The sequence below is a fragment of the Kogia breviceps genome, chromosome 12 (assembly GCF_026419965.1).
Source record: "Kogia breviceps isolate mKogBre1 chromosome 12, mKogBre1 haplotype 1, whole genome shotgun sequence".
Taxonomy (NCBI): Eukaryota; Metazoa; Chordata; class Mammalia; order Artiodactyla; family Physeteridae; genus Kogia; species Kogia breviceps.
The window spans coordinates 16,264,609-16,285,248 of record NC_081321.1 but is presented as its reverse complement, the minus strand read 5'-3'; the positions used below and the strand labels follow the sequence as shown (position 1 = coordinate 16,285,248).

Here is a 20,640-nt window from a genome sequence, read left to right as displayed (position 1 = left end):
TATTATATTGGAAACGCAAGGCATCTAGGCTTTTGGCCAAAAACGTAGGGAAAAAATTAGCAAGCCTAGTATTTCATAGGAAATTCTTGGCTTAAATAATATTTTAATAAAGCTTAACTACATGTGCCAATAAAACACAGAGATGACAGAATGATTTATGATTTAAATATCATATAATCGCTGAAGTGTCTTGTACCATCTTATATCAAACAACATAAGAGAAGCAAGTTCCCGGGGGCAAAGAAGAAAGGAGCAATGTGAAATCAATGCAGATATCAGTAGAGTGCATATTGCATAAACCATCTCATTAAAAATTTGATGAAAGGATAATAATAGCTAACATGTCTTGAGAAGATATGATATGAGCCTTATAAGTGTACTCTCATTTAATCTTGACAAAAGCTCTATAAGGTAAGCATTATTATCCCCATTTTAGAATTGAGGTACAGATTGGCTGATTTGCCAAAGGTTTAGTGGAAATGAGATGCAAACTCAGGCAATCTGATTTCCAGGCTCATACTCATAGCCATGTGCTATACTAGACTAATGATTAAATTAGTTAATTATTTAACTTTTCTTGGGAATAAATTATTTATATGATATATGATCTATAATAACAAAGAATTATGTCAGTCTATGTAAAATATATTGAAAAAGGAACTGGACCAGGAACTAGAAGACCTGAATTCTAGTTTTGATTCTATCACATATTGAATGTATGGCCTTGGACTTAGCATTGAAAGCCTGAGTTTCCATCTCCTCATTTGCAAAAAGGAAAACAAGAAGATATGATAACAACCGCCTACTGGCCTCATCGAGTTTTTGTGAATCTTAAATTAAATGATGGTGAAAGAATTTTATGATTTGAAAAGCACATTCTGGTATGAAATACCAGCATTGAAAACCCACTGCATATACTACATCTTAATAGTATTATAGGGATTTTTTAAGTCAGAAAATAAGCTTTTCCCTTTTTAAAAAACTGATATGATTCTAACTTTACAATGGTGAGATGACATATTCAAGCTGAAATATTATATAAAAATGGCTCCAGGGGCTTCCCTGATAGCGCAGTGGTTGAGAGTCCATCTGCCGATGCAGGGGACACGGGTTCGTGCCCCGGTCCGGGAGGATCCCACATGCCGCTGAGCGGCTGGGCCCATGAGCCATGACCGCTGAGCCTGCGTGTCTGGAGCCTGTGCTCCGCAACGGGAGAGGCCACAGCAGTGAGAGGCCTGTGTACCACAAAAAAAAAAAAAAAAAAAAAAAAAAGGCTCCAGACTATTGATATCCTTGGGGTTCTGGAAAGGGCAAATGCAAAATCAGTCTTCTGAGGTACAACTTAGATGTCCTGGGGAGGACATAAAAAATTAAGTGAACTCTCACTCAAAATTAAAACCACTAGGATGGGAATCAAGAGACACAACAAATAGGGATATTAGCACAAGAATGAGAAATAATAAAGCAATCTGTAAGAGATTTAAAAATATGTATGTTTGCCAAAAAGGATGTGAAAACGTGCTCAATATCATTCTTCATCAGGAATACAAATAAAAAATTAAAATTAAAAAAAAACCAAAAAGCAGCTACCTACCCACTGAAATGACTAAAACCACAAAGACTAACAATATGAAGTGTTGGTGAAGGTGGGACTCTCACACATTGTTGGAGAGAGTGTAAATGGCACAACCAGTGTCGAAAACTGGCTGTTTCTACTAAGGCTAAATATGTGCCTTTACCAGGACTCAACATTTCCACTCCTGGGCACCTATCCAAGAGAAATGAGTGCTTATGTCCACAAAAAGACTTGTACAGAAATGTTAAGAGCAGCTTAATTCATAAGAGTGAAAAACCAAAAAAACAAAACAAAACAAAACAGCCCAAATGCCCAACAGTGGGAAGGAAGATGGATAAATAATGGTGGCTTATCCACACAAGGAAATACTATTCCTGGTATAGGAAACAACATAGCCAAAACTCACAAATAGTATATTGAGCGAAAGAAGGCAGATACCAAAGAATATCTTTATACATGATTCCATGTATACCAAGCTAAGCAACAAGCAAAACGTGCCAATGATAAAATAAGTCATAACAGACTGAGCTCTGGTGGGGAGCAATTACAGTCTGGAAAGAGGCAGAAGGAAATTTTCTAGGATGATAGACATGTTTTATGTCTTGATCTGTAATCTGGATGGCAGTTACATAGTTGTTTACATGGGTTTTTGAAAAGGTAGGAAAAAGAACAAATTAATTGAAAATAACCAAATAGAATGTCTAGAAAAGAAAAAAGCCATTAAAATTAAAAATTCAATGAACAGATTGAACAGCAATTAAGCTTAAGTGATGAGAGACTTCTTCCATTGGAAACAGATCTAGAACGCACCTGGAATGCAACACAGAACAAGCTGATAGAAAATAAGAACAACACTGAAATGTAGAAAACAAACTAGTTACCAGTGGGAAGAGGGAAGGGGGGAGGGGCAACAGGGGTAGGGGACGAAGGGGTACAAATTATTATGTATAAAATAAGCTACAAGGATATATCGTACAACACAGGGAATATTGCAAATATTTTATAATAACTATAAATGAAGTATAATCTTTAAAAATTGTGAATCACTGTATTATACACCTATAACATATAATATTGTACAGCAAGTATGTTTCAAAAAACAAGAAAAGAACGCTGAAAAGATATAGAGGATAGGGACTTCCTTGGTGGCACAGTGATTAATAATCTGTCTGCCCAACCCTCAGAATGGGAGAAAATATTTGCAAATGAATCAACGGACGAAGGATTAATCTCCAAAATATATAAAGAGCTCATGCAGCTCAATATTAAAAAGAAAACCCAATCCAAAAATGGTCAGAAGACCTAAATAGACATTTCTCCAAAGAAGACATACAGATGGCCAAGAAGCACATGAAAAGCTGCTGAACATCACTAATTATTAGAAAATGCAAATCAAAACTACAATGAGGTATCACCTCACACCAGTTAGAATGGGCATCATCAGAAAATCTACAAACAACAAATGCTGGAGAGGGTGTGGAGAAAAGGGAACCCTCTTACACTGGGAATGTAAATTGATACAGCCACTATGGAGAACAGTATGGAGCTTCCTTAAAAATCTAAAAATAGAACTACCATATGACCCAGTAATCCCACTACTGGGCATATACCCTGAGAAAACCATAATTCAAGAAGACACATGCACCCCAATGTTCATTGCAGCACTATTTACTATAGCCAGGTCATGGAAGCAACCTAAATGCCCATTGACAGATGAATGGATAAAGAAGGTGTGGTACATATATACAATGGAATATTACTCAGCCATAAAAAGGAACGAAGCTGTGTCATTTGTTGAGATGTGGATGGATCTAGAGACTGTCATACAGAGTGAAATAAATCAGAAAGAGAGAAACAAATATCATATATTAATGCATATATGTGGAACCGAGAAAAATGGTACAGATGAACCGGTTTGCAGGGCAGAAATTGAGACACTGATGTAGAGAACAAATGTATGGACCCCAAGTGGGGAAAGTGGCGGGGGAATGGGGGTGGTGGTGTGATGAACTGGGAGATTGGGACTGACATGTATACACTGATGTGTATAAAATGGATGACTAATAAGAACGTGCTGTATAAAAAAAAATAAAATTAAAAAATTTTTTAAAAAAAAGGAAGCAGGGATCAAAATCTAAAATCATAGATGCATGAAGAAACCCTCAAAGGATCTGCAGACACTCGCAGTAGTGTTTACCAGAAATAGGTGATAGTGGGAACTGGACATCAGCATCATGGAAGGGAGGTAGACTTCTCACTGAATAATTTTTTATATGTTCTAATATTTGATCAGTGTGAATATATGCTGTTTTTCATATAAGAAACTATATGAAAAACAGCATATTTTGTTTTTAAATAAGACAAAAATGCAACCTGGAAAAAAAAAAAGAATCCATCTGCCAATGCAGGGGACATGAGTTCGAGCCACGGTCCAGGAAGATCCCACATGCTGCAGAGCAAATAAGCCCGTGCACCACAACTACTGAGCCTGCGTGCCACAACTACAGAAGTCCATGCGCCTAGAGCCTGTACTCTGCAACAAGAAAAGCCACCACAATGAGAAGCCCACGCACCGCAACAAAGAGTAGCCCCCGCTCACCGCAACTAGAGAAAGCCTGCGTGCAGCAACGAAGGCCTAATGTAGCCAAAAATAAATAAATAAATTTATTCTAAAAAAACAGTTATGGTGGATAGATTTAGAAGGTCTGAAAGAGGGATCCCAGGGGGAAAAATAGAAAATGAAGAGGATTCAAAGAGCCAGGAACTATTCCTAAAAAATTTGGACTCAGATGATTTCAAAAAGTGGCTAATCCCTATTCTGTTTAAACTATTCCAGTCCATGGAGAAGGAATATGCATCAATTTTTTTATGAAGACTCATAACATTTACCCAAAATCAGGCAGAAATAAGACAGAAAGAATAATACAGACTAACTCACTTATACATACCTATGCAAAAATCTTAAATAAATAGTAGGAAAGACAATCCAGCATTATATTAAAATAATAATTTATCATGACCAAGTGGAGTTTATCACAGGAATGTAAAAACAATTTGACTTCTTTTTAACCTAGTAACATAATTTACCCTATTAACTGGCCAAGGAAGGAAAAAAAAGTCACTTTGGTATATGCTAAAAAGGTCTTTTATGTAATTCATCATCCATTATTGATTTTGAAAAGTAGAAAAAGCACACTACCTCAAAATGATAATCATGTAAAGTATATATTCTGGAAGCATTTTCTCAAAATCACTAAAAAGAAAAGCATGTCTGATATCACCATCTATTTACTATTGATCTGAAAATAACAACAAATGCAGGTTAAGAAAAATATACAAATTATAAATTAATTAAATACTAATTAAAGAAGTTACATTAAAGTTATAATTATTTTAGAGAATATTGTTTTAAGTTTCATTGACCTATGCTAAATCCTTTACACACTTACCTCATTTAATCTATACAACTCGAAGAGGTAGATGTTCGAGTCTCCATTGCACAGAAAAGGCAATTGAGGCTCAGAGCGATTGAGTGTGCTGCTCAAAGCCACTAACCAAGGAGATGGCAGAACTGGTAATTGATCCCACATCCTTCTGACTCTAAAACTATGTGAACTTAAACAAAAGGTATATTTCATGCATCTTCCACAATTCCTCAATTTCAAAAAAAAAAGACTCAATTGCATAATAAATTTCTGTAGATTTACAGAGAGGTGATCATTTTATTACCCCACTTATTCGAACGATAAATGAGGTAATTTGACATTTTATTTTATTTTATTTTATTTTTTATTTTTTGGCGGTACGCGGGCCTCTCACTGTTGTGGCCTCTCCCTTTGAGGAGCACAGGCTCCGGACGCGCAGGCTCAGCGGCCACGGCTCACGGGCCCAGCCGCTCCGCGGCATGTGGGATCTTCCCGGACCGGGGCACGAACCCGTGTCCCCTGCATCGGCAGGCGGACTCTCAACCACTGCGCCACAAGGGAAGCCCTGACATTTTCGATTAGCAACAAATATCAAATATTTAATTCTAATTTGAACCCGTTTAGAAAAACGGTCTTGTAAAAACTTTTCTGGCACAGGTAATTTTTACCTAAAGGAAAATTCAGGTCATTTAACAGCAGAGAAAAAAATCCTGGCCAATGATCATTGGGGTCAATGAATCTAAATATCACTTAAAATTTTTCAACCTCTATAATCCCTCTTCAGCAGGCATTTTTGAAAGGTGGCAATAAGGAGTTACCTTACCGAGAAAGTTCTGGAAAATGTCAGATTTCTCTTTCCAAGTTCTGCATGAGTCACTGATTTTTCAAAACATAGTGATATGAAAGCTTAGCAATGGATCAAGACATTGTTGGGAATTGCTGTTTCCCCAAGAGCTTCAGAAAAGCCTATAGCAAGATAGATGCCAGGATCCAGCAAACTTGCCTTTCTTTCACACAAGAATATCAAGGCATAATTTCAAGGCCTGGAGAAACGAATAGTGACACTATTCTTCATCTCCTCTTGGAAGAGACCCTACAGCTTTATTTAGTACTAGCGTTTTGTACACTAACAGCAGAAAATAATTACCACGGGTACTCTCTACTTGATTGAAGGAAACACTTTTCTCTTGGAGACACTATTACAGTAAACCAGACCTGTTGATTTCCTGGGTCTCTATTTTATTACCAGTATCTTGGCTGGCTCCCTTTCAGTCCCCTGTCTTGATTAAATTCAGGAGTTGAGGAGATGCCAGTACAAGTACTGGATAGTTCGGATTCTGAAGGTTGGTGAGGTCTCAAAAATAATACACAAGTCTATAAAATGATATTATCATGTATTTTCTTTTCTTAGTCTTAGATTAGGAAAGATAGTTAAATAATAGTTAAAGGAATCTGGGGGTCTATCCTTCCCCCCTTCCCACTGTCATACAGCTCTGAGGTCTTTTTTACCATCCCTAAACCAAAACAAGCCTAATTTTATTAATAAGAACTGACATTTTTAAGTACTTAGACCAGTCACTATCCTCATCACTTTATAAGGATTGTGTCCTCTTGTTCTCATAATAATTCTATGAGTTTCTTAAACCTAAGTGAACAAGAGAATCTCCAGGGGAACTCTTAAATGTGCTTTATTAGAAGTGTTTATACCTTCTCAGGAAAGATATTTTAATTTGGGGACCAAAGATATTATATCTTATTCTATCCTTCCTACATAAAAGCCTGGAGGAGCATAAAATAATGTAACCAGGTGTTTCCCACATAGCTGGATCATGGATTAACAATCATCCCTTTGAGATATTATTCAGTGAAAAGAGTTTAGGATTAGGGGTCAGATGTTTTGAGCTTGTAGCTTTCCACCTGCTAGGTATTTGATTTTACACATCATCATGCTATACTCAAATCGACTGTTGTGTAAGATAAGGAAAATAACCTAATTCTCACAGAGCTAAGGAAAATAACCTAACTCTCACAGAGCTGCCCCCAAATTAGTTCAATATTTTTCATCACCTAGAATATGCAGACTCTGAATCTTTATTCATTGGGTGAAAGGAGAGAGGGATAGATCAGTGAATGCACTTCCCAATTTTCCCATCTCATCTCCTGCTTTTCCTCATTTCCATCTGATACATGGATCTTGTTACTATTCTTCAAACACACCAAGCTTCTTCCCACCTCAAAGCCTTTATACTTGCTCTCAGGCTGCCTGAGCCCATGGCTGATTCTTTCTTCAAATTTCACCTTCTTAAAGAGGCCTTTTCTGAACTCTATGTAAAATTGCCAATCGCTGGCCCCAATTACCCTCAATCCTTATCCTGCTTTATTCTGTTTGTAAGTTTCAAAACCATTGATAATTACAGAATATATTATTTGTCTACTTGTTCACTAACATCTTCCTCCCTAAGAATGCATTGGAACAGGGACTTTTGTTTTGTTCACCTGGTTGTATATTAAAAGGTAGTGACTGTTATGAATGCCCCCTTCCTGATTCGCAGATTCACACCTGTGAGCTGGCAAAAGTTTGAGGCCTCAAGCATGCAAACTGGATGGAGATCTTTTTCATTGAAGGTTCTAATGGATAACCTTAAAGAAAGGGGGTACCTAATTTAAAGGAGAGGGAGGCTCTTTTGCACATAAATAGATACATATCTCAAAAAGAAATGTTCTCTGAACTCACTGGAACAGATAAGTACGAAGAGTTATATTGTCATTCCCATTTCATGATAACTCCAAAAAAGTGAGTTTATAACATGCTGTTTTGATTACTAGTTTATGTAACAGTTTTATTAAGCTGATTCCAAAGCAATATGTTCCAAAGTGGTTTATATGAGGACACTAATAAAGCAGCATACCAAGCAAATAGACCAACTGTTATTTGGGCTGCTAACATGAATCGTTTCCATTGTCATTTTGAAGACTCTCCAAATTCTTAAGTCTAATACAGCTCAGGAAAACCAAGAGTTCTAAATTCACGAGTCACGTCAAAGGCAAGGTCATCAAATGCTAGGACTTCACCCTTTAGTCTCAAGAGTACTTTCAAGGAGTTCACTGATTTGTATTTGGTAATCAAAGCAGCAGACAAACAGGAAAATCATCAGTCTTTCTCCACTTGTTTGAAGGCACCTGACAAACTTCTTTTCTTAGGAAAGTGAGAAATGCAGAAACTTCTTTATCTGCAAATGAAATGCACATAGGGTCTAAAAGGAATCTAACAGATATTTACTTATAAGTGAATAGATATCCTTGAATTGCTTCCCAATTACTGCATAAATGTCTCTGGGATGTAACATGAGCAGACAGATTCTTACAGGATTCCTGAAGAGTCAAGAAAATCATAAAATTTAAGGTTAGCTCTGTTCTAAACTCATTATAGGTCTTCTCTAGGAGTAATGCACAAATTAGTCTTCACTCTTGAAAGAGCAATTAAGAGATTATAGAACAGTTAAGAAAACCTTAAGTGGATGACAGCAAAATAGTGATTAAATAAGTAGACCAATAAAATAAGCCTGAAGCAGTAAATGTGTTCTTGAAAAATTGATTTCCTTCACAAATTTCTCAGAGGTAAATTTAAATGTTCATTATTTGGCCCATAATATGAAAAGAGGACGATCAAAGGGGGAGGAACTAGAGATCAATTAATAATATATATTGAGCAGCTACTGTGTGTCCAGAAAGAGGTCTGGGGACACAGATATGTCTCCATTAGGCTCAAAAGTTGTCAGGAGAAACATAACTAGCAAATGCCAAGTTTAGACAAGTTTAATATCTAAACAAGTTTAAGTGCTGGGGACCTGGAGTGGTTAGGAGAGTTGCTGAGGAAGGAAGGAGTGGATAGTTTGAAGGGAGGAGAAAGACAAGGTCAAGAGAGAAGGGAGAGGTGATGAGTAATGAAATCTTTGCAGACAGATATGGCCCTAGACTTCAAGGAGATCTCCAAGCTTCAGATTACCTGTGTGGGCTGTGAGAAATGGCTGCAAACACGTAAAGGGAGGAAAGACAAGAGGTACAGTAAGTGCAAGAAAGAGAGAAACACCATGTGGAGAGCACTATTCCTTCTTTCTTTCATTTGACAAGTATTTGTTGAGCACCCACTTCTAGGAGCTAGGAACAATTCCAGACACTGGGTCTGTAGTATTAACAACAAGCTATATGCCCTCATGCAGCTTCCATTCCGTGCAGAAAAACTAGTTAAAGGAAAAAGACATAAAGAGTTGGTTTTTAAAAATGTCAGGAAGGGAATGGAAAGAGAAAAGAAAAAGAAAGTCTGTAATATTTCTACAGTACACATTCTCCATCTTTTTTCCAAACGGCTGCTATTTGTTTTCTAGGCATATTATTGCCAAAAATTTACTTATTAACTTCTTAAAATTAACTTTCATTGTGTGCATTCTTAGTGCCCTTATTTTGAATTAATCAGTTTATAGCATTAACTACTAAAAAGCAGGGTATAGAGTTCGTCACTTCAAAACAACTCGAAACTTGACTTGAAACTGTATATGTGGAAGAATGGATCTCACTAGAAATAAACTGAATCCTAAATATGTGTTAATAGCAAAAGACCAGAAATTTTCATAGGATTCTGACACGGACTTATTTGTTGCCAATCTTCTCATAATTCTCCTCAACACTTCACCTCTTCTTATTCAATTTTCCTACAATTTCTCCGTCGTCACAGTCAATGTCACAGTCGCCTGTGACTTTACCCTCTCCCAATACTGACTTTGTAGCATTCCTTTTGCATACATTTGTATACTGTCCACTGACATTGCTTATTAGCCCCAGACCTCATTCCTTCTCTGATTAACACAAGAGTTTCCAGGGTCTGTTGCTGCCAATCACAGAATTTTGGAGCCTGAAGGGACTCGACGTAGCAATGCACCTTCAAAGCCATCTCTTTTTCCTGGTCAATCCTCTTAAAGCAGGCACTTGCGGTGTTCTCTAATCAAAATCCTTCCATGGCTTACCACTACCTCCTAAAGACAGTCCAGACTCCCTTTTTTGAGCATTTAAGACGGTCTATGGGGCTTCCATGGTGGCGCCAAAAAAAAAAAAAAAAAAAAGACTGTCTATGTATTTTTTTTTTTTCGAGGCACCAACACGGTTGTCAACCTTACCCTTCCCATTCATTGACTCAATAGTATTCTTCGAGTCCCTCTGTAATTGAAGCTGTGCTAGAGGCTTAAGATACAGTCACAGTTCTGCCCTCTAGAGCCTTCAGTTTCATGGGTTGTGGGGAAGGAGGAAGGGGGTGGGACGAGTACATGAATAACCCATTATGTGTTCAGAGAGGTGCTGACAAAGGCTGCTCAGGGAGCACTGGACTCAAGCATCCAATCCTGCTCTTTTGCTGACCTTGCTTCATCAGTGCTGATTAAATTAGTTTGTTACTAAAACATGGCCCACTCTTGTCAATCCTCCCTCACGATCTTCCTTCTCAGTAGAAAGAAGGTCTTTTCTCTAAACCCCAATACATCTGGTCTTTCAAAGACTAGATCAGATGCCAAATAATCCATGTAGATTTCTTTCCTTAGCCTTCTAGTCTTAATATGTCTTGTTTAGTTCTATTTCCATTCTCGTTCTAATCACATCTTTACTTCTATTAGAGTTTATTATCAAATCCATGTCTCATACTACAACTGTCTACCTCTTAAGAACATCAACTGTGATATATATGTATATCCCTTCCCCAAATAGGTGTTCGATGAATATTCCCTCAGCTAAAATAATAGGGAATAAATTGTACACCAAACAATTCTAAAATGGAATGACGAGGGGATTAACAGTACAATGTGATCCCCACACACTTGTAGTAAAACTGCCACATAAATTACTGTAAAAATTCACAACAGTAGAGGAGAGAGCTACCACTAACAGATGAGGATCCCTAGGCTCGAATTGAAGGGGTTAAGCAGCTCTATCTGCAAGGGGGAAAAATGATTCTTCATTTGCCTTCATCAAAGACTAATTTTAGGTCTCTTGGTAATTAAATGACCACATTGTTTATGCTCCATACACTTTCTGTCCTGAGTCTTGGAAAATACATGAAATTTCCAAGAATTAAAGTTTCCATTAACACAAGTGCCAAATCAGGAGGCCTGACCTGTGGGAGAAAGCACATTTGTCTTTGCTGGCTCCTTTTCAAAAAGCTACAGAAAGATATTTACTGTATAACTTTCTTGTGCGCAATTGCTCTGTTTTATCACTGAGGCCATCTAGACAAGACCAAGAAGCTGCCACATTTCAGAAAGCCACCAATTACTGAAGAACGACGGTTTGAGTTCTGAAGTGTTGACTGCAGTCCCTGCTCGGGGTAAAATTTTTTTATTGGAAGAGACTTCGAGCGGTTTTCTTCTTTCACTTTTTTTTTTTTTTTCTGCCGTAGTTGTGCGTTTGTGTGTGTTATTTAATTCCCTGAGAACCACCTTTGGCTGGTGAAGAAATATGTCAATACGAAGTGGGTTTCAGAACACTTCTTCTACTTATTATCCCTACTAGACGGAAATTTAATGTAAATCAGTATGTGTGCACGCAGCCTGGATGCGTCAGAAGACTATTTTCTGATCTCTATGTCTGGTTTTATGTAACCTGAAGTAGCACAGTTATCTACCCAGGTTTAAAAAAAAAAAAATCTCTTTACGTCAGTGAACTCGAACTCAGAAAGTTCTCTCCCCCGAGCTGGGAGCCTTTTAAAGACATGCGTGTCATGCTGGCTGCAGGGGGTCGCAGCTACTGGGAAAAGGGCTGGTTCTACAGGCCCCGCCCTCCACCCCCCGTCGCCCCTCCCTCGGGCGGGCTCCCTACCTCCCCGGGACTCGCCTCTCCCCCATCCCCTCCCTCCCTCATCTCTGCAATTTCGGCCTCAGAGGTCTGGCGCGCGTCAAAGCCCGAAGTGGGAGGCTGATTTGTGGAGCATCACGCCCCAGCTCCTCTCCCCAAGCCTCTCCTCCGCCGTCGGCAGCGGCCAAGGGATAGAGCCGAGCAGGGGGAGGGGAAGAGCGACACCCATCCCCCTTCCTCCAGCCCTCCCCGCGTTCAGATTCAACTGCACCTTTTATTCTTTTAACTCTTCTCCCTAGGACGCGCGGCCCCCGGATCTGTCCCTGCGGCAGTCGCGGTCCCCGCTCCCGCGCCGGGAGATGGGACAGCGAGGGACCTGCTCGCGGTCGGCCGGCGTGTGCGGGGAGGTGCGGCCGCGGCGCCCGCTGCCCGGAGTCTGTAAGTTTCAAGGCTCCTCTAAGCGGAGGGGAGGGGGAGGCTGAACGCGTCCCCGCAAATGATTGAAAATGCAGAACACGGGCGAGGTTGACAGCGTCGGATGTAATTTCGGGGCACACTCTTTTAATTGACTCTACCCGCAGCCCGCAGGCTATTGTCCGGGGTTTTTCCTGCAGCTTGTATGTTTGATCCCTTCGTCGTCAAGAAGTTTTCAAGCTATTACATTATGAGTTCCAGTGGGATTTTTTTTTTTAAATGCAACTCACACTTCTTTCAAATTTAAAATACCTCTACGTAATTTTCAGGTTACATAGCACATTGCTTATTATCATTTTGTCGAATTACAAGAAACATTTATACTGCGCAGGAGCTCGCGGCCTTTGCCTATTTCTAAAAATAACAGAAAAAGAATTTCCCCTCTTCACTTTTAATATTGCTACATCATGTGAATAGTTTAGTAAATAGATCCTTAATTTTCCTCATAGACGTCGCGTGCTGGTATCCTTGCACTAATCTACAGACGCGGGTAATTTCAGAATTATCACTGAGCCTGCTGTTTACAGGAAGGCTCCTGGTTTTGTTTAACTAAGGCTGTGCTCTTCTGTGTTCAAAACGATAAGGAATATTAAAACAGTTCTGCTTCAGACCAAGTAATTTTTCCGGGATCCAAGAACTCAAGCACTAACTAGGCTCGTGTTTAGATTAGTAAGATCATACCTTTAGCTTTGCATGTCACCTGGAGTGTATAGACACACCCCTACATGCGAGGAGTGAAGAAGAGGTGAGGAAATAGGGGGAAAGGTTTTTCATCTTCGTTTCCCTCCTGCAGGACGGGTCTCGAGGGAAGGAGAGGCAGGTCGGAGACAGGTGCATAGGCCGGCTATGGTGACGGGACGATGTTGGCCAGAAAGAGCATCATCCCCGAGGAGTATGTGCTGGCGCGCATCGCCGCGGAGAACTTGCGCAAACCGCGCATCAGGGACCGCCTGCCCAAGGCCCGCTTCATCGCCAAGAGCGGGGCCTGCAACCTGGCCCACAAGAACATCCGGGAGCAAGGACGGTTCCTCCAGGACATCTTCACGACCTTGGTGGACCTGAAATGGCGCCACACCCTGGTCATCTTTACCATGTCTTTCCTCTGCAGCTGGCTGCTCTTCGCCATCATGTGGTGGCTGGTGGCCTTTGCCCACGGGGACATCTATGCTTACATGGAGAAAAGTGGGATGGAGAAGAGTGGCTTGGAGTCCACCGTGTGTGTGACTAATGTCAGGTAAGAATGCAGCGGGGTGAGGCAGGGGTGGAAAACGGTACCGAAAAAAAGATGAAACTGTCCTTTCTCTCTTCACTCTGTCATTTTGTTGCAAGTGAACTGAAGAGTTTGTTTCAGTACCTTCAGATGCAAAAAAGTAAAAACATAACAAAAACAACGTAACCAATCCAATGTATTAAAAATCTTTTCAGATGCAGCTCTATGGATGACGAGTCTTTGAAAATATAGCACTTCAATCCTTTGAGCTGGCCTTGAAAATATTATACCAGTTGTTTTTAAATGGTTGTGGTTCAAAGGATTCCACAGAGTGCCTTCCCCCAAAAAACCACATACTGAGTTTTCAGTCTGAAAAAGCTGCTGTCCATAGTTCCAGCATCCACAAGGCAATATCTCTGATCAACCAAAAATATTGTGCAAATGCTAGTAATGTTTTTCCACAACTTCTCTTACCAGTGACATTTTCAGAAATAGTGAGAAAAATGGGAAAACACTGGTGGAGAGGTGTTCTAGGTAAAAAATATGTTTTTTAAATCCACCAGAAATGAAATAAACATAAGCCCTTCTTTATCAAGATTATCTTAAATAACTGATTGCTTGCATTGAATTCCAAAATTAGAAATTACGCTAAGATTCAGAACTAGAAAAAAATTATTTTTAAGTGGAGATTGGTCCACATTTTTAACGGAAGAGATTATGTACAAGTGACCTTGTGTTGTGGTTTTCTCTAAACGTTTTAGTAGGATAGGAAGACTGTTCTTAGATTGCCCTGATTTTGCTTTTTTCTCTTATATTGTAAATATTTCAAAGATAAGTGAAGTGAATTTGATTTCAGTGATTCTCCTCTCATAGTTTCACATGGCCTAAGAACATTTTCTTGGAGTGATTTGTCTCTTGTTTTGTTGGAAGATGGAGAAAGGTAATATCAATTGCAAAAATAAGCACTCTGCAGCGAAGCATTAGTAGTTATTACTAACAACTTTTCCAGGACCTTTTCTCAATAATATTCCAAATTCACATAATTCATAAAGCAAAGCAACTGAGCAAGCATCATTCTTCCAGGGAACTGTAAAGACCCTGAAATCTTATGCAATTAGCATACCGCTGCAAGAAGCAGAAACTCAGACTGTAAGCTTGTCCATCCTTCCGTTCCCTGAAGAGTCGCAATGCCAGCTTACCAAGGGAGGTTGCAGTATTTGTCGTAGAGATCGCATGCCACAGAGTTCAGCTCAGATGTTGAGGAGAAAAAACAAATTGAATCGATCCATTGCCTTTACCATCGAGTTAGATATTATTTTCTTGTCTTAAACTCGCCACAAACTTTTGTCTCAAAGAAAATATAGGTGAAGAATGCAGGTGATCATCAGTACACCAAATGTAAAGGAACAAAATACTGTGTTTAACAGCTATACGTAGGTCAGATATATATATATCTATAATATTTCTCTTTAAGAAATTTATTGGCACTGATGTTGGTGAATCATGTTCCTATCAAGGTACATTGTTAATAAACATGAAGTAGATACACATCAAAAGAGATGAAAGAAACAGAAATGATGAACCTCGGAAAAATAAAGGACAGATTTTATTCACAAGCCAAATATATTGGCTTTTGCTGTGGGGAAAAAAAGTCATTAAGCAATTTATTAAAGATATGCCATCAAAAGTGAGATATCTGCAATGATTTTGTAAAAGAACTTGACAGAGTGCACTGGTTATTAAAAGCTGTTTTACTGCTAGCTTTTATTGTTCAACAAGAGGTGTTCTGAGGCATGTTTATCCCCCGATGGACTCCTGCTGGTTTGAACATTCAATTCACTATGAGAAATGCCATTGCAGATACAAGGAGACACACTTGATTTTATCAGTATGACAGTTTTAGCATCTTATTTATTTATTTTTCATTAGGTGATTCTCTAAAGTGTATTTCTTTTTAAAATTTTTTAATTAAAATATAGTTGATTTAATCTTAGCATTTTAAATTGCACTTCTTACCTAAAAAAATGTTATTGAACATCTTGTAAGGTTAAAACCTTACTGGTTTTATTTTAACATTGTGGTACTATTTACACTTCGATGCAACATACAATTTAATCTTAATCAACCGTACGTAATACTTTTTCACCAAAAAAAAAAAAAAAAAAAATAGAAACAGAAAAATCTCTATTCTCTCCCAAAGGGGATTTAAAAGATGACTAATAATATGTCTAATTCTTTGCATTTCCTTTCCTTTCCTTTCATAAGTTCAGTGTCTCACCTTGTCATCAGAACTGAAAACTGCTTGTAATGAATATTCTCCAGTGTATCCAAATAACATTTAACATTCTCCTTCCAGGCTGGCTCACTTTCCCTTTCATGTGGATGACTTTCTAACATGAGTCAGAAAATAAACCAACATATTTCCCCTTCTAATTCAGCCTCACTCCTCTGTAGCAGAACAAATGAGCAGTTAAACACTTTCAGCTCTTGTGGTTGTTTAGCGTGACAGGTGTTCGTAAAAGGCTGGGTCTTGCACGATATAACGTTTGGAAGTAAGTTCTTTCATAAAATAAACAACATACACAATATGACACATGAATGATATCTTAAGCCGTTAGAGTGAAACATCTGGGCATATTCATCATTACGCTGCTCCCTGAAGCATGTATAATTAGAAATCAATGTTGTATCCCTGCCCCTTCTCTGGGGTCTCTTCTTATTCTTTGCCATGTTCTTGGATCGTTCAGTATTAGCTCATGTGTAGCTAGTACAAAAAGCAATCATTGCTTTTCATGAATCTTTTTAGCAACAAAAGGGGTAAGAAAGGCAATTTTCACACTCCATGTAAAAGTTAATTAGAAGAATCAACTATGTTTCAATTAAAAAAATAAAAATCCCTGATTATGAACCTGAATAGAAAAAAATCACCTGCGTCTGCTTGCCTGCCATTCAGGGTGTCCCGTCAAAGTGCAGCACTTAACTTAGTATTCAAATATTTAAATATCTGGTCTCTCATTGTGTGTGGCATTAATACACAGCTAATACTTTGACAGATGGTCTCTTGTCTATAAAATTAGAAAAGTTTGAAATTGGGCTGTAGGGCAAACACAAGACTAAGACTGTTTCTATTAAGAAGCCACAGCAGCGTAGGATATGTAGTTAAGTGAATAAATTAGTGATAAGAATAACCAAATGCGGTGTTTCTCAACCAGGGGAGATAAATCAGAATTATCTGCAAGCTTTTCAAAAGTTTTATCCAGGTCCACCCTAAACTACCAAATCAGGGTTTACATTGAGATAAGGAAGAGAAGTGCAGTTTGAAAAAGCTTCCCAAGAAAACCCTGACACTTGTTGGCTTCTTTTGGACACTAGGCCAGAATTAAGAGAATTCATGTTCTTATTAATTATGTAATCTTGACACAGTCACTTATCTACCTCAAATCCTTCCTTTAATAACTTCAGTATTCTCTAGATCACTTAGAGAACAAAATGAGACAATCAGTAAGAAAACATGTTTTGTTCCAAATGGCACATGGTTTTTTTTTTAACTAAAAATACTAGTATTTTTGAATGATGTGATTTTACCACTCTTTAGCACTGTGCTCTCTATATATAAGGTACACAATCAGTGTTTGTTAGGGTGTACGACTTTAAAGGTTGTAAATAATAAAAAGTTCACTTATTACTCAGTACTTCCCATATGACTCAAGTCACTTAAACACAGATAGGCAATAAATAATAGACATCAACCTGGAAGAAAATTTCACAAAGTAAAATAAGCCTATAAATATAAATATGTCTAGGTATTATTTTAATGTTTTTACATAAACAGGCCCATCATTACATGATTTGAAAACACTAACAGAAGTGTATCCCAGAAGCCTGGAGGTAGATGCATGCATCTACCTCTACATTTGACATCTATCAAATGTCCAGTTCTAAACACAAGCACTTGTTCATTTGATACATTAAGTTGGATAGTCTTTCTAAAAGCCTTTAATAGCCTTTGGACATGGGACTTCCCTGGTGGCGCAGTGGTTGAGAATCTGCCTGCCAGTGCAGGGGACATGGGTTTGACCCCTGGTCCAGGAAGATGCCACATGCCACGGAGCAACTGAGCCCGTGCACCACAACTACTGAGCCTGCACTCTAGAGCCCGCACACTGCAACAAAGAGTAGCCCCCGCTCACCGCAACTAGAGAAAGCCCACACACAGCAATGAAGACTCAACGCAGCCAAAGATAATAAATAAATATTTTTTAAAAAATAGCCTTTGGACATCGACAAATGAATGGATAAAGAAGATGTGGTGTGCATATATCTATATCTATATATAGATAGATAGATACACACAATGGAATATTACTCAGCCATAAAAAGAATGAAATAATGCCATTTGCAGCAACATGGATGGGCCTAGAGACTATCATACTAAGTGAAGTAAATCAGACAGAGAAAGACAAATATCTTTTGATATTGCTTATATGTGGAATCTTAAAAAATGATAGAAATGAACTTATTTACGAAACAGAAATAGAGTCACAGACATAGAAAACACATTTATGGTTACCAAAGAGGAAAGGGTGAGGGAGGGATAAATAAGGAGTTTGGGATTAACATATACATACACACTACTATATATAAAATAGATAACCAACAAGGACCTGCTGTATAGCACAGGGAACTATACTCAATATCTTATAATAACCTGTAATGGAAAGAATCTGAAAAAGAATATGTATGTTAGATATTACGTATGTTAGATATTATGTGTTTGCGTGTGTGTGTGTGTGTGTGTGTGTGTGTGTGTGTATATATATATATATATATATACATACATATATATATATTTCACTTTGCTGCACACCTGAAACAACTAACACAACATTGTAAAGCAACTATACTTTAATAAAATTCTTTTTAAAAATAGCCTTTGGAGGAAGAAAACGCAAAATTCAACTTAGCCTGTTATTTCATGATTCAAACTCTGATCCAATGGCATTGTTTTCTGCTCTCGTTTCTTACAGGTCTTTCACCTCTGCTTTCCTCTTCTCCATTGAAGTTCAAGTGACAATTGGGTTTGGCGGGAGAATGATGACAGAGGAATGTCCTCTAGCCATCACAGTCCTGATTCTCCAGAACATTGTGGGTTTGATCATCAATGCAGTCATGTTGGGCTGCATATTCATGAAAACAGCCCAGGCTCACAGAAGGGCGGAAACCTTGATTTTCAGCCGCCATGCGGTGATTGCGGTCCGAAATGGCAAACTATGCTTCATGTTCCGCGTGGGCGACTTAAGGAAAAGCATGATCATTAGTGCATCGGTGCGCATCCAGGTGGTCAAGAAAACCACGACACCCGAAGGGGAGGTGGTGCCTATTCACCAACTAGACATTCCCGTTGATAACCCCCTTGAGAGTAATAACATTTTTCTGGTGGCCCCTTTGATCATCTGCCACGTGATTGACAAGCGCAGCCCCTTGTATGATATCTCCGCCACCGACCTCGCCAACCAAGACCTGGAGGTCATCGTGATTCTAGAAGGAGTGGTCGAAACTACTGGCATTACCACCCAAGCGAGAACCTCCTACATCGCCGAGGAGATCCAATGGGGCCATCGCTTCGTGTCCATCGTAACCGAGGAGGAAGGCGTGTATTCCGTGGATTACTCCAAATTCGGCAACACCGTGAAAGTAGCGGCTCCGAGGTGCAGCGCCCGAGAGCTGGACGAAAAGCCTTCCATTCTTATCCAAACCCTCCAGAAGAGTGAACTGTCCCACCAGAATTCTCTGAGGAAGCGCAATTCCATGAGAAGAAACAATTCCATGAGGCGGAACAATTCCATGCGCCGGAACAATTCATCCCTCATGGTGCCCAAGGTGCAATTTATGACTCCAGAAGGAAATCAGAACACGTCGGAATCCTGACAACAACACAACCCCCAGAAAGTCTTCGATAAGATGTTGAAGAGTTTCTACAGGGCACAGACTGAAACAGAGCTGGAACACAATAATTTGTCCTTCTTTATCTTAATGCACTAAATGATATGCGTATTCCAACAGCAGCACTTTCTGTGTCAATAAACAGTAACACACAAGGTGGAGGGTTCTTGGCTCACTTGTTTCATCCATGCAGTATGCGCAGCGATAGGCTTAAGTTAGGCAGGGGAAATGCTCTCATTTCTCTCAATTTGAAACCCAAGAATTACATTAGTAGTAATAGACCTTGAATACGAAAGTGGCCCAAGGAAGGATGCTTTATGAAATACTTAGGGGGTGACACCACAGTTGTCTCTGTTTCTATTGTTCGCTCTTGAAATGTGATAGAATGGGCAGGGGGCCCCCAAATTGTGTTTTTCCTTTCTCTCTTTCTCTCTTTCTCTCTCTCTCTTTTTTTAACTGCACCAGGTAAGAAGCTGAGACAAAAACTTAGTTTTGTTTTGCTCTGTTGTTTATTTTTTAAATATTGAATTGTATTTTTTCTCAAATTGTATAGTATAAGCATAACTAGTATTAGGAAAATGACACTAAAATTTTAAGCAGGGACATCTGTGAAACTGGAAAACAACAACGAGTTCAATTCTAGCATGTTTCTACATGAACGTAATTGAATCTAACTAGAAATCAAAATTCCTATTCCATTAAATCAGCTATTGTAGTATAAGGCTCAAAGTTTCAAAGCTAGAAATCACCCCACAATATGATTGCTGAAGCAAAGTTCCTGTTAACTTCTCATTCAGAGCCTTGAAAACATGAATAGAAACTTGCAAATCTATTTTTGGATTTCGCACAGAAAACCTGCTTAGTTCTGCATTTTCCCCGATGCTCAGCCAGGTGTCTGCAGTCCTGCTGGGGCTCCCAGTTGCTTAAAGACAAGCCATAGGAGGTACCAACTGACTAAGAACAGCTCACAGAAGAAATATTTAACCTGAAAAGTTTTACCCATTTCCCTGTGAGTTGGAAAAATATTTTTATTTAAAAAAAAAAAAAGCTGCTTAGTTCTCATCTACTTCTAAGTGGATTCTCTTAATTTACTTGGTTCTTCACAGTGACTTCCAGAGGTTTCTTTGTCCCCCTCATGGCCACCTGTTGGCACAACTAGGCAAGGAGATTTTGCAGAA

General features: G+C 38.9%; 1 protein-coding gene across 1 annotated transcript; it reads left to right on the top strand.

Moving 5' to 3' along the window:
- Window positions 1-11,715: 11,715 nt before the first annotated feature.
- KCNJ8 (potassium inwardly rectifying channel subfamily J member 8) lies at window positions 11,716-19,617 on the top strand. Its single transcript, XM_059080571.2, has 3 exons — window positions 11,716-12,273; window positions 13,103-13,543; window positions 18,547-19,617. Exons 2-3 carry the CDS (start codon window positions 13,170-13,172, stop codon window positions 19,445-19,447), a joined length of 1,275 nt encoding a protein of 424 aa, XP_058936554.1. The 5' UTR covers window positions 11,716-12,273; window positions 13,103-13,169; the 3' UTR covers window positions 19,448-19,617.
- The last annotated feature ends 1,023 nt before the right edge of the window (window positions 19,618-20,640 follow it).

Coding starts and splice junctions, on each gene's coding strand:
- KCNJ8 (XM_059080571.2), top strand. CDS start 13,170: ATGTTGGCCAGAAAGAGCATCATCCCCGAGGAGTATGTGCTGGCGCGC. Junction 13,544..18,546: donor GTGTGTGTGACTAATGTCAG/GTAAGAATGCAG, acceptor CGTTTCTTACAG/GTCTTTCACCTCTGCTTTCC.